We start from the raw sequence: 12,831 nt of genomic DNA, 5'->3' as shown, positions 1-12,831 counted from the left end.
CTTGTGAGGTTGCATTAATAACTGGTTACAATATTTGTCCAGAGCTCTGGAATTTTGCAATCTTGTGAAAGCTCTAAGCACCATTTCATTTAGAATGAGAATTGTATTTCAAGACACAGATCAGTAAGTGATTGCTTTTGGATTCAAAGTTATTGTGTTGATATAGAGTTGATCAATTAGTGACTTAATTTTGGTGCTGTTTCAAGGATGTTTTGTTGCTCCTTTGAATTAATTTGGTGACTTTAGCACAGATTTCATTAGGCAGGAGTTTGATTCAAGATAGGTTTGGTTTTGCTAGAAAATATTATCAGATTCTTTCTTACGGACAATTACAGGCTCCCTTCTTGTCATGATCTACTTTGGACTAACAACCATAGTCATGATCCTTTGAGCTTACATGATGTGATTGCAAGCACCTACAGTGAAGACGAGAATTTATTGACCTCCCTCTCATCACAGGACCTTGGTCTGTGGGTTCGGATGGAGTTACAAAGCTCTGGGAGCAGCTAATGCTGCAACTTTCTCTGCAAATCTGCTCTGAGAACTTGAATTCAGATTAGCTTGGCTATGAACTTTGTTATGGCGATAGAAAACTAGGGAATTATAAATAGCAGGTAATGAGAAACAGTAGGCAGATAAGCAGTCACTCACAGATCTGTGGGAAGTGGCAATGTGTCAGGCCAGCAGGAGCTGAGTGTATCAGGAGGCTGTGTTATCCTTCGCCTTATTTAACACCCTCTTGCGTTCACAGCGGATGTTTCATTGGAAGAGAAGCAGAGGAATAATTCAAAAGATATCTAGAGATACAGGTGGAAAACAGCAAATTAAGGTCATAGCTTGGTGAGTGCTTTAAGTGCACTGCCACTGGAAGGAGCACTCCTGTCTGTCCTTTGTCTGCAGTCCCTCATTTTTGACTCAGTGCCAGCCCTCTCTTGGAGCAGCACAAGAAACTGTATGCTTGCATGATGAACTGGGGCTCTGGAGCTAACTCACCCCCCTTCCCAGAGGGTTAAATGTAACCAGGTTTAACACTTTCTTGGTCACTGTGCAAGAATGTGAGGGGGAAAGCAGCAACCTGAGGACAGGAACAGGCTGGGAGTTGCACACAGAAAAGTCACTGCTGTTCTGCAGAAAACCCATTGTCTGGTGCCACAGCTGGGATTTGCACAAAGGAGGGGAAGGAAGAGATGATTCTCTCAGAAAGTTTTTTAAAACATCACTGTCATCCCTGTAATTTACAACTCTTCCACAGCAGAAATATAAAGAGCACACCTTGGAATATATTTCAAATCGTGTAGAAAAATGCTTTTTGAGCCATGTTGCTACTTTGACCTACGTGTCTAAATGTAACTCCAATGTGTTACTGATAACTCCAAGAAGGACATGTTTTTGCCTCCTATCCAGTGTAGCCACCGTCTGCTGTCCACATCTGTCCACAGAAGCTTTTTCTGTGGTGTGCTGAGGCACAGAGATGGGTCCTACTGTTTGACTTGCAGAAAGGAGCATATTTCCTAGTCTCCTCTTAAGAATTTGTGATGCTGTTGAGATGCTTTATTTCTGGCTAGCTGAAGTTAATGAAAGCTTCATTAGAAGTTACAAGAGGTAAAAAATAATTAACAAATCTAAATACCTCACAGAAAAATCTATAGCTGGAAAGGACAAAAGCTATTAGTGAGTGTAAGGATATTAGAAGTGAAAAAGAAAAAAAAAACTATTCCAAGGAAAGGCCATTACTGGGCAGAGGCAATGAAATTATTGATTCAAAAAAGGAAAAGGTGTTCACTAGCTATGTCTGATCTGCATTTGGAAACAAGCAATATAGCATGTTTATATTTCATGGGGTGTTGAAGTACTTTCCATTCACTGACAGTCAAGGAACGTTTTAGACAGTTTTTGCTCTGAATACATCATTTTTAAATGAGCGGGTCCAGATAATTTGCACTCTCGAGTGTTAAAATGCCTGGTTGCACACATCTGTGTCTTACTGATGTACATCTTTTTTTGGATTGGTAATGAAATTCCACAAGACTTCATGAGCTGAACTGTCAGTGCTCAAAAGAGCGATGGGAAATTCCAAGATGATTATAGGTTGATTAGCCTGACATCACTACCAAGCAGAGTAACAGAAGTGCTGAGATGATAGTCAATTGATAAAGGATTAGAACAGAGGAATATGATTAATGACTGTCAGCATGGTTTTATGGAAAATCAGTTCTGCAGGCAAACTCATTCTCTCTCACTGACAAGATTACTAGGTTAGTCAGTAAAGATCGGCACTGGCATAATGGACTTTTGTAAGATGTTTGACTTTGCAGCACGTTATTCAGAGCAACAATAAAGCACTAGGTCAATAAAGGATATATAAATGGATTAGAACAGGTTAGCTGATAGACTGCAAAGGGTCATGGTCAAGGCAAGCATCTTCCAATGGGTCTTTCTCATGGGTGGAGGAAGGTCTTTGGGAATTTAGACTTGGTTTCGTGTTCTTCCTGATTTCCATTAGTAATCTTGGTACACATGAGGCTGTTCACAAAGGCTCACTTCAGCCTCAGGAGAGCTTTGCTAGGCTCACTGTGTAGACGAATCAAGTTCTCCAGAGGGATGTTCAGCCAGGAACCTCATCTATCTGTTCCACATCACTCTTGGAAAGACTTTATCCCTGCATTGCCCAGAGTGAGTACTTGTGACTCTTCCCAGCAAGATCACTTCTAATAAAATCTGTGGGTGACACAGAGACTGATGGAGAAGTAAATAACACTAAGGACAGAGCCATTACTCGGAGTGAGCGAGACAGACTGGGACCTGAGTCCATTTCAGCAGTGTGTTGCATTTCTAACACAAAGAAATGCTTTTAAGAATGAGGAATACAGATGATCTTACTGTATGGCAACTGTACCTAGGATGCAGTAACTCTGGAGGCAATCTAAGGAGTAACAAAACAGGTGTCTCCAATTCTTTTTTTTGCTGTTTGCAAAAACTGCTCATGGGATTTGTGGACATAAAAAAATAGGAGCAGTGAACAGTAATAGAATACTTTCCTTCTGTGTTGGTGTCATCAGTTGCATCTGTCTATTTCTGGTGTCTGGGTGTTAAGAACAATGTTGAAAAGTCAGAGAATATGCAAAAAAGTTCCTCCAAAAACTCTGTGAAAATTATACACTGTTGTATGATGAGAGACAATCAACTTTTCTTTCTTAGCTTACCAAGAAAGGAGACTGAGAGGTGATGTCATTACAGTTTTCGTATGCAGAATAACTAGGTATTAAAAGGCTCTTTAAATTAGAGGAGAAACATAATGAGAATGAGTAGCTAAAAACTAATCCAGGTCAAGTTCAGTTAGAAACAAGGACCTGTTTTTATTTCACTGGTCACATTGGAGATTAGTGGTTGGCAAAAACTACAAAGATCTGTGGTGAATTTTGTACAGTTAATTTCAGCTGATGTACAATAGTCTTGATTATCTTATATAACTTTCTTTGAAGCTGTTTACCCCTCTTTTGTCTTAGCTGTGGCCCCAAGCCCAAGTAGCTCAGCAGGAATCTGTTCGGAGGCTTCTTCGTGAGGTCTGCATCAGTCAGCAAAAGGACATTGCATTTGGTCTACAGCAAATACACTCTGAGTGGGTAGAAGCAAAAGGGACAGGTGAAGATCACATCTGCTGGCATCAGATATTCAGATACAGGACAAGAGGAAACTAAAAACAAGCCTTTCCAGTTAATAACAATGCCAGCAATGCAGCGCTAGAACCCATATATTGATGAACAAGCTTTGTACCATAGATTTGTTTCCCTCCTTTAATAGTGTTTGTGCTAGATATGTTTGTAGTATTAAGCACTGTGCTTATAACAAGACTGTAATTAATACCCTTGTCCCCCAGAGGTGAGACCTTAGTCATGCAAGTTGGGAGTGATCACTCCCGATCCCTTATAAATAAGCCCTAGAGGCATCTTGCCCACGTCCCCTTTGCAGAGGCCCGCCAAGGTAGGCGGAAAGGACAGGACTGGGTTGTCTTTCTTCCTGGCATTCTTAGAGTGTTTGTTCATCTAAAATTGCTGTGAATTTGGGGAGTGATATTTTAGGGGGCACAGCTCCATCAAGGAAATGAAAAATCCCAATCATTTTGTAAATCCATTATTGAATATCTGGACGAATGTATGCATTTGGTAATGGAGTATTTTTGGCTGTCACAAAAGAACATTAGTAAAACTTCAGTCCTAATTTTCTTACAATGCCAATGGTCACTCTAAGGTCAAAACACCATGTTTTTACCTTTTCTACTCCCCCATGCTAGTATCTGGAATTATTTTGTCTGTTCACTTTGGTACGGATTTAAGTCTAACAGTGGTGAGTTGGAAGCTACTGTAGAATGCTCCATGTACTTTCAGCAGGGTGATAAATAAAGTACCTATCAATAGTGTAAGCTGAGCCCTAGCTAAAAATGGTGCAGTTCTGAAATACGGAACATTATGTCCACAGGCTATTTTGTAATGTCAGCTTATGCTGACTGCTTCTTTCAGAGCTGCAAGTGTCTTTGGAAACTTTTTGTTGCCTTCTAATATCTAATTGCACACAGGTGTGTCACAATACCCATAAATTTCAAGAACATCTCAACATGAAGAGTCATGTAAAGTAAGTAGCTGTTACAAATCCAGCGTTTGAACTGTTGTACGGCAATGATATGTCATAAAACTTTGTAAAAGTTATACTGGACATTATGACTGTCACTATAAAGGCAAAAAACCTCTTCCCTTACAGTAAATACTGCATGTATAAAATGAAAATTGCTTTGCTTCTTGGAGCAGTAGGGGTCTAAAGTAGTTTGACCTAAAGCACAATTCTTTATCCCCACTAAGTCTTTGATATATGTGCTTTCTAAAACCTTAAAATTAAACACTTAATCTTCTACATTTGATACAGTATACATAAGGAATTAAACCAGAGGTGCAGAACAGGCTGCAACTGACTTATGCAAACTTGGTTTTTATTGAAGTACTGAACTGTTGCAGTTCATTTAAAGAAAATTTCAAAGTATATTAAATAGCTTTACTATGCAACTAACTGGAGTACTGCAGTCTAACAGTTAAGGTTGTATCAATCTTGCTTTTAAATTCTAGGGGCAATTTCTATAGAATGTAAAAGAGAATTAACTTAAATAAATTATTCCTATGAACTATATCTTAAATAGGGAATACCCTTTCTGATATTTTTAATGTCATTTTATAATTCCATAATAGGAGTATGATTAAATTCATAGCATAGCTTAAAAAATTCTACAGACACGTTAATGTTTTCTTTAAGTTCTGTAAGATGTTAATGCTCAGAGGATTATAACTGTTGAATGAGAATCCATGCTGTGTTTTAAAGTGCATTTTTGTGTTCCAAGCAGAAGGAAAATATGAAAGGTTATGCAAACAAATTGAGAGAATGGCGTGGAGCTAGAGGCTTGAGTTTTTTATTTTTGTTGTGGATTTGTACAATGTACGAGAAATATCCTTTCCATGTAAGTTTTAGATTCTTTTTAAGTGAATACTAGAACTTTGCTATGCGTGAGCAGTAATTCTTTTAAGTTGAAAGTTCACCAGGTTAATTATTATGTCTGTAGCACTCTCAGTATTCATGACAATATGATGAATGACACTTTAATGATGACTTTAGCATGCTGGTCCCACACCGCTACAACTACTTTCTTGTTCTTGTATAAAATTGCATAATGTCCTGCTGCAAAATCACTCGTGTATGTCTAATGACAGGCTTGATTTTCCCCATGCAGCTGGATTTCTGTCTCAGCTTCATCAAATCTTGCACAACATTTGACACAGAGCTTGTCCGTGGAGCAGCAGCACCGGTGCCCTCGCCGCGTGCTCGTCCTGAGCTCTGTGCCCGGGACCTTTCCCCCAGCAGCATTTCACCTCCTGATTTCACCACGGGGGGCAAACCTCCAGCACAGCAGCAGGGAGTGAAATTTGTCCCTTCCCACTGCGTACACCTGCCTCCATACCTGAGGTCACGCCATCATCAGCAGAGGGCAATGGGTGTTTTTAAAGAATGAACTGTCTGAACAATTTTTGATACCTACTTTTAACTAAAACGGAGGGCAAAGCGGTGTTAAACTTCTGCTGTTTAGAAGGAGCCAGCCAGAGCAGGTGCCGCGAACTGCTCCCTGTGGTGGGATGTGTCCTGCTGATGGGTGGGACGGTGCCTTAGCCTGTTGGGGTGCATCAGGTGCTGCATGTCCAGCTGCATCACCAACAAGTGGGATGATGCCTTAGCCTGTCGGGGCGCGGTGGGTGCCATGCGTCTGGTGGGACAGCTCCGGTCATGCCAGGGGCCGAGGTCACCTCGCTGCCTGCCCATGGGAGCGCGCCAAGCCCCCAGGGCTGCACCCCCAGCATCCCCTGTCTCCTTGCTGCCTGCTCTGGCCGTAACTTCTCCTCCTAACATTAATTCAGGTCTTCACCATACTCCTTGTATAACATGTTTCTGCATGGTATAACATGTTTTTCGCAGCGTGGTGGCTGCCTCAAGGAACGGTGCCCGTCGGCATGTGGTGAACCTCCCCCAGCAGCCATCAGGACACTGAGGCCGCGGTGCCAGGGAGCCACCAGCCATGCTGGAAAACAAGGGGAGCTTCTTCCCTGTTGCCCCGCTGGGCCTGTGCTCTTCATCAAAGCCCAGCAGGCTTCTCCTCTCACACGGCAAGATGGGAGGCCGCCACGAGGGAACGACATGAGTCTTCACACTCTTTGCCATGCGCTGCCCACACCCTGGCAGTGGGGGCAGCTGCCGCGCGGGCACCTGGCCCGCCACCGCAGGGGACTGGGGAAGCCCTGTGGAGGTTTCCCATCAGGGCACATCTCTTTGGGAAAGAAAAGCAGCCAGCTGAGCTGGAACGATGCAAACCACAGTGCTTGCTCCTTGCGTCTCGCGTGGCTTGTTGCTGCCAAGGCTGTTACTGTCCTTGCAGCTGAAACCCAGCGGGCGCAAGGGAGACCCTGGAGCCACTCAGCAGCGCGTGCTGCACCGGGCTTGGCCACCTCGGAGCCATGGCCCCAGCAGGTGCTCCTGCTCTTTAGGGCAGCAGAAAGTGTATTGGTCATTTTCCCACCCTCTTCTTGCCTCCATGTACATCCCCGTTGAGCTGGGTCTGGAAAGAGGCTGTGAGGCTCTGGACAGAGCACCAGCAGGTCGGTCATCCCATCTTAAACTGGTGACAGGTTCCCTTGAGTTCCCCAAAACCCGAGTGAAACAGGGCCAAAGCCTCACTAGGAGTTTTTATTTCATTCACAAACTAGTTTGGTTAGTACAGTCAGAGACAGTCACAATAAAACTGTTCAAATACAATTTCATTTAGCGCTGACCTACTATCAAATATTAGTCAAAGATGTGACCTCACTACTGCAAGCAGCAGGGTCAGCTGTGGCATTAATTCTTGAATTTTGCACATGTAATGTTTGTGTTTATTTTCCAGTGCGTCTTTCATTGACATATGCCCTTGCTTTCTCGGTCTCTGGGTGACTGCATCCACTATGTTTAGCAATAACCTTTTTGCATTAAGTAACAAGTAGTAACTCAATGAATTATAGCAAGCTAGGTGCCTACAAAACTGTACTTTGACAAAGAAGATAAAGTGATAAAAATTTCAGTCATGAAATTCAATACGAGAACAGAAACATTGCTGTCAAGAAGCGGAAAATGTGCTTATGTAACATTTAGCTTCAAATGGTTCCAGCAGCTGTTGATGTTAACCACTCATAACAGCTCATGGAAGCGCTAAAGAACGATTCTCACTAACAGCTGTCAAAAAAGAGAATATCCTGATGCACTGAGCAAAGTTCTGGTGTAAGCGGTATTCAGGAATTGCTCTGGATTTACACCATCATAGCTGAGAATGCAGTTAGCTTCCTCTAGTTAATTGTCCAGAGAAGGATGCAGAGCAGACCTGGTTAATTAATTAGACCTGTAAAGACAAAGGCAGTTGTGTATAAAAGGGGCTGATGCATTCATCTGTAATGAACTAGTGTTGCAGTGAACTTATCTTTTGTGGAGAACAGCTCTATCTGTGGACTATAATTTATTCTAACTGAGACAGGAAGTTGTGCATTGCAATATTTCATAACAATCTGGAACACTCATTTTAGAGGGACAGCTATGGTGTGATTTTCTTTGAGCCATAAAGAATATAGTAAAATGTTGTTAGAGGCTGTTTTTCAGCCAGTGATCCTGAAGTGCTTCACAATTGTAAATCACTGGAGCCTGTTCTAAGAAGGAAGAAGAGTTTTGTCATTTCCATTTCATGTATGAGATAACAGAAGGACCTGAGGCACAAAACGAATGTGCACAAAGGAAAAAAACCCCACAACATATACCAAGCAAAAAGCGGATCCCTCAGCCCTCTGGTGAGCACTGGGCAGGCTGAGTCTTTGCAGCCCCTGTACTGCCTGCTTCAGCCAGGCTTTCAGAAACTGGTTATTGGTGCAAAGGCCCCTTGATTTAGTACATCACAAGTCTTGTGAGCTATTAATTACAGAGTGCATTAACTGAATGGCTCTTAAATGACTCCTGAGATTAGCTTACAGTGTTTTCCTTTTTTTTGCTTATGCAGCCCACCAATTTTCCCTACAAGGAAGAGATCATGTCAGTGAACCCGACCTGTCTGGTTGTGATTATACTTCTTTTCATAAGTATCATTTTGGCTTTTAAGGTAAGTGCATTACTGTGCATAAAATTTACTTCTGGTCATGGGTGAAATGTCCCCTGCTGCGAGACCTGGCTCCAGAAGGGACCTAGAGAACTACAGACCAGGCAGTCTGACAGCTTTACAAAGCAAAGTGATAGACACTATAAAAAAGAACAGGTTAAAAAAAAATCTCATGGACAAACACATGAACATATATGCCATAATGTGTAAAGTCAGCATGGCTCTTGTATGGGGAGCTAATGCCACAAAAGTTTTTTAAGGAGTGGATGATCCTGTGGACAAGGGAGAGCCTGTGGATGTTGTTGTCTCGTTTTTTCAAAAGGCTTTTGGCAGAGTCTTTCCTTGAAGTCTTAAAAAAAAAAATTTAAAAAGAGTGTAGGGATAAGAGGGAAGGTCCTTTCCTAGACTGTAGCTAGGAAATAGAGGGTAAGGATTAATTATCAGTCCTTGCAACAGTGAGACCCATGCAGGGAGGGAGGGTGTGTGTGTGTGTGTGTGTGTGTGTATCTTTTATGTGTATATATATCTATGAATGATCTGGGAAAGGGGATGAAGATAAAGTGACAACGTTCTTTGCAGTGTCATTCAAAACAGGGAAAAGAAACAGCCCAGAAAACACCAGAGATTGGCACTGAGTGACTGAGCAATAAAATGGCAGATGAAGCTCTAGGGTGATGAATTCTAAGTGATGGCATAGGGGAAATACAGTCCTTGTTTCACGCACACTACAGTGGACTCCAAACTAAGCATGACCACTCTAAAAAGGTTCTTGTAGTTAGAATAGATGGACCTGTGAAAATATTAAGTTAGTGCTCAGTCATGGTCAAATAAGTAAAGCAAATGTTAAGAATATCAGGAAAGGAATAGAAAGCAAAGCAGAAGCCATTACTGTGCCAGTTTTGATGTCTGCAGTGCACTGATTTTTTGAAGCAAACATTCACTCCTGGCTGGTTGCCCCATCTCAAAAAGGATGCTGTAGAGTTGCAGGACCTGTAGAGACAGAAGCAAAAATGGTCAGGAATATGCAACAGTTTCTGTATGAGGAACAGCTAAATAGATTCAAATTGTCCCTCCTGGGAGGGACGACATACAGGACTGTCACACCGGATGGCTAAGGGGAATAGGGAGCGATTTATTTGCTGTCATGCAAAACTCCAGGGTGAGGTGTGGAAGTGGCAGGTTCCAGGCGAGGGGAGGTGCAGCTTTGCCTGGCACGGCCAGAAAGGACTCATGCGAAGCCCCCGCACCAGATTCACAGCACGGCAAGGTGGGCCAGGAGTCCAGAAGGAGCTTAAAATAAGATTAGACAAATTCATGTATGAAAAAAACCATCGCCTATGGCTCAAGTAGTCCCCTGAGGCTTTGACTTCTGGAAAGTATCCTAGTATGTTTGTCTCATGCTCTTCTGCAAGTTTCTTATAGCCGTCACTGTCAGAGACAGGGTACCACACTGCATCTACCTTTGCTCTGGTGCAGTGCCGCCAGTCTTGTATTATTTGTGTTGCTTTTTTTTTTCATAATAGTTCTTGCCCTTTCTCTGCAGAGCAATTATGCTTTAGGTTAGAGAAGTCCAAAAGTGGCAGGATGACAGCTGGGATGTTGCTTACAAACAACAGACCTGACAACATGAAGAGGGAAAGTTATTGTGATAAAAAAGGTAGATTAAATTATTGAAACTGCTTCAAAATAGAAAACAAAAGATACGGTATTTTAGGATGCCGTTGAAAGTGATACACATTTTTTTTTTGTGGCTTAGAAATTTAATTTAGCCTGCTGGCTTTGTGGGAAATGTCTGTGCACAGCAGTGCAGTTGATTTTGTTTGGACCTTTAAGAAATATGTATAAATGTAATAAATATATAGACCTGCCAGATGACACAAGTGACATTTTCTTTAAAATTCTCATGTGCAAGGATTACCTCCTGTTTATCTCAAAAGAGTCTGGTATTTCACTGGATAAATATGACAAGGTTGTCTCAAGCTTATAGACAAGGTTGTCTCAAGCTTATAAAGAAATGCAACTAAAACTGAAAGGGCAAAAATGCTTATTACAGAAACAAAGAAAACCTAAGAAATTGATAGCACAAAAGAGTTATTCAATTTTAAAGTTGCTAGCACATTTTCATACTCTTATTTCCAAGAATAGAAGTGGCTAGTTGATCGAAGTATTAATTGATATCCCATTCTTGCATTCATGTGAACTCTTTACAGCGAGTGTTGTTACAGACTCTTGCTTTTCTTAATGCTCATTCTAGCAACATATTATCGTACAAATGAGTCAGAAAAAGTATGACTCACACAGAAACAGCCACTAAACTCCACTTAGCACTGGCATTTTAATTTGAATTTCTTGTGTTTCCAGAAGAGCTGCTATGCAGATTTATGGAATCTGCTACATGACAAGAAAGCTGGGCACTATTAGATGCCTCGCACTTTACCACTGATAGATTTAACAGATGGCTCCAGGTTTATATACTGAAAGTGAAAAGGTACCGTGCATAAAAATATGCTTGAGCTCCCTCTGGATTTTGACCAGAAATAAAGAGAGGAACCAAAACACTGTAACCTAGGAAAAGCTACATTAGGAAAAACTGTATTCAGTTGTTGGGAAATGTGAAACAGAATCACATAATTCATCAGAAATATTTGGCATCATGAGACTTTATTTCAGGAGTGGCTACATGCAAAGGAAAGCACTACTGAGCAGAAATCAAGATACAGATGTATTAGATGGTGGCTTTGTGCTTGGCAATCATGGCATTGTAAAAAGGGCAGGTGGGAGGAAATAATAAGAATTAAAGCCAGCTAACCACGCAGAAGCACTTGTCTTTTTAATCGTAGTTACTCACTTGGATCCCAAGCAGCTAATGGATATTTCAGGTGCTTTCACCGAGTAGAATCTTTTTGAAAACAGAGTGGACCAAAACGTGTTATATCACTTACTGTGTTTGTCTAGAAACTGAACCAGAATTACATACCATGAAATATAGGTGTTTCCTATCTGGCTGAGGGAGGACATCCAGCAGCATAAATGTATTTATATATATATATACGTACAAGAAACTTCGGATGGCATATAACCAACACAGTGGCTTTTGAATTGCACTCTTGTCTGATGTTGGTTTGGGGAGCAGGGCCATGGCTTCCTCTGGCCGTCCCCAGCCACCAAGATAGAAAGGGTGAGGCTTCGACCTCCCCTCCCTGCCCAGGGCAAAGCCCCGGTGCACAGATGGACTAGACTCAGGTGAGCACAAATACAGCTATAATAAACCCTTTCCCAAGCTGCCCTGAGCACTCCTCAGCTGCAGAATAGGGCCTCTTGTCTGTTCTTTTTCCTTCTTTCTTCTTCTGGAAGAGGTGGTTGCCAGTGAGGCAGCCCAGAGGTATTCCAGTTCTGGGATGCAAGCTGCTCCAGCAAAGCAAATAGCACACTAGTCTCTGCAATATGCATATAGGCCACATGTTCAAACTGTTGAGCGTGGGACGTGACTACTCTGTGTGTCCTGGTGTCCTCAGCAAAGAAGAAGGGTGATGCAGAATGAAGTTTCGTGCTCATCCTGAGAGATTTAGTATCTTAGCCCAGTGGGATCCTGCTGGCAGGGCTAACCCTGGCCTGTGGCATCTTGCCCTGACAAGTGGAGCAGCAATCATGACTGTGAACACAGGGCTCCAGTGGCCAAGCGCCGATTGCCGCACCCAGGAGCAGCCAGCACCGAGTCAGGAGGTGTTGCCACCCTCTTTACAAAAGGCTGATAGAGGTCCCAGCACTGGGCCTGCTGACAGCGGAGTACTTACAGAAGATGCAGGAAGCCTCTCTAAAGCATGAGTCACTAGTTTTAAGTTACATACCCAAATATGTGAGACTGTGAGACAGCAGATGATGCCCTGGCCCATATAAGGTGCTATTTACAAACTTGCGGGCCAGTGGTTTGGTTTTATGTTAATTCTTTTTCAATCAGTGCAGCATTTCTTTGCAGTTATAAAGAATGGTTCTTGTTCAGCACTCTTTTCATGCTCATAAGGAATATTTTTATTGTGCTGACAAGGTAGATTTAACTGCAGATTTCATCAGTATAGCAATTTCATAAATCTGTGTTGTTTCTTCCCCTGCAACATTGAAATGAGAAATATGAA

General features: G+C 42.1%; 1 protein-coding gene across 2 annotated transcripts in view; it reads left to right on the top strand.

The window, feature by feature from the left end:
* Positions 1-12,831, top strand: part of LAPTM4B (lysosomal protein transmembrane 4 beta) — a 64,033-nt gene that overhangs the window by 25,101 nt on the left and 26,101 nt on the right. For both annotated transcript variants that reach the window (XM_026099826.2, XM_026099827.2), the window contains exon 5: positions 8,603-8,701. In XM_026099826.2, the coding sequence (XP_025955611.1) occupies positions 8,603-8,701 (99 nt within the window). The remainder of the gene's footprint in view (positions 1-8,602; positions 8,702-12,831) is intronic.

Source organism: Dromaius novaehollandiae, chromosome 2 (assembly GCF_036370855.1).
Source record: "Dromaius novaehollandiae isolate bDroNov1 chromosome 2, bDroNov1.hap1, whole genome shotgun sequence".
NCBI classification, from domain to species: Eukaryota; Metazoa; Chordata; class Aves; order Casuariiformes; family Dromaiidae; genus Dromaius; species Dromaius novaehollandiae.
Note: the sequence above shows the minus strand (reverse complement) of the source record. Positions and strands in the feature narration are given on the sequence as shown.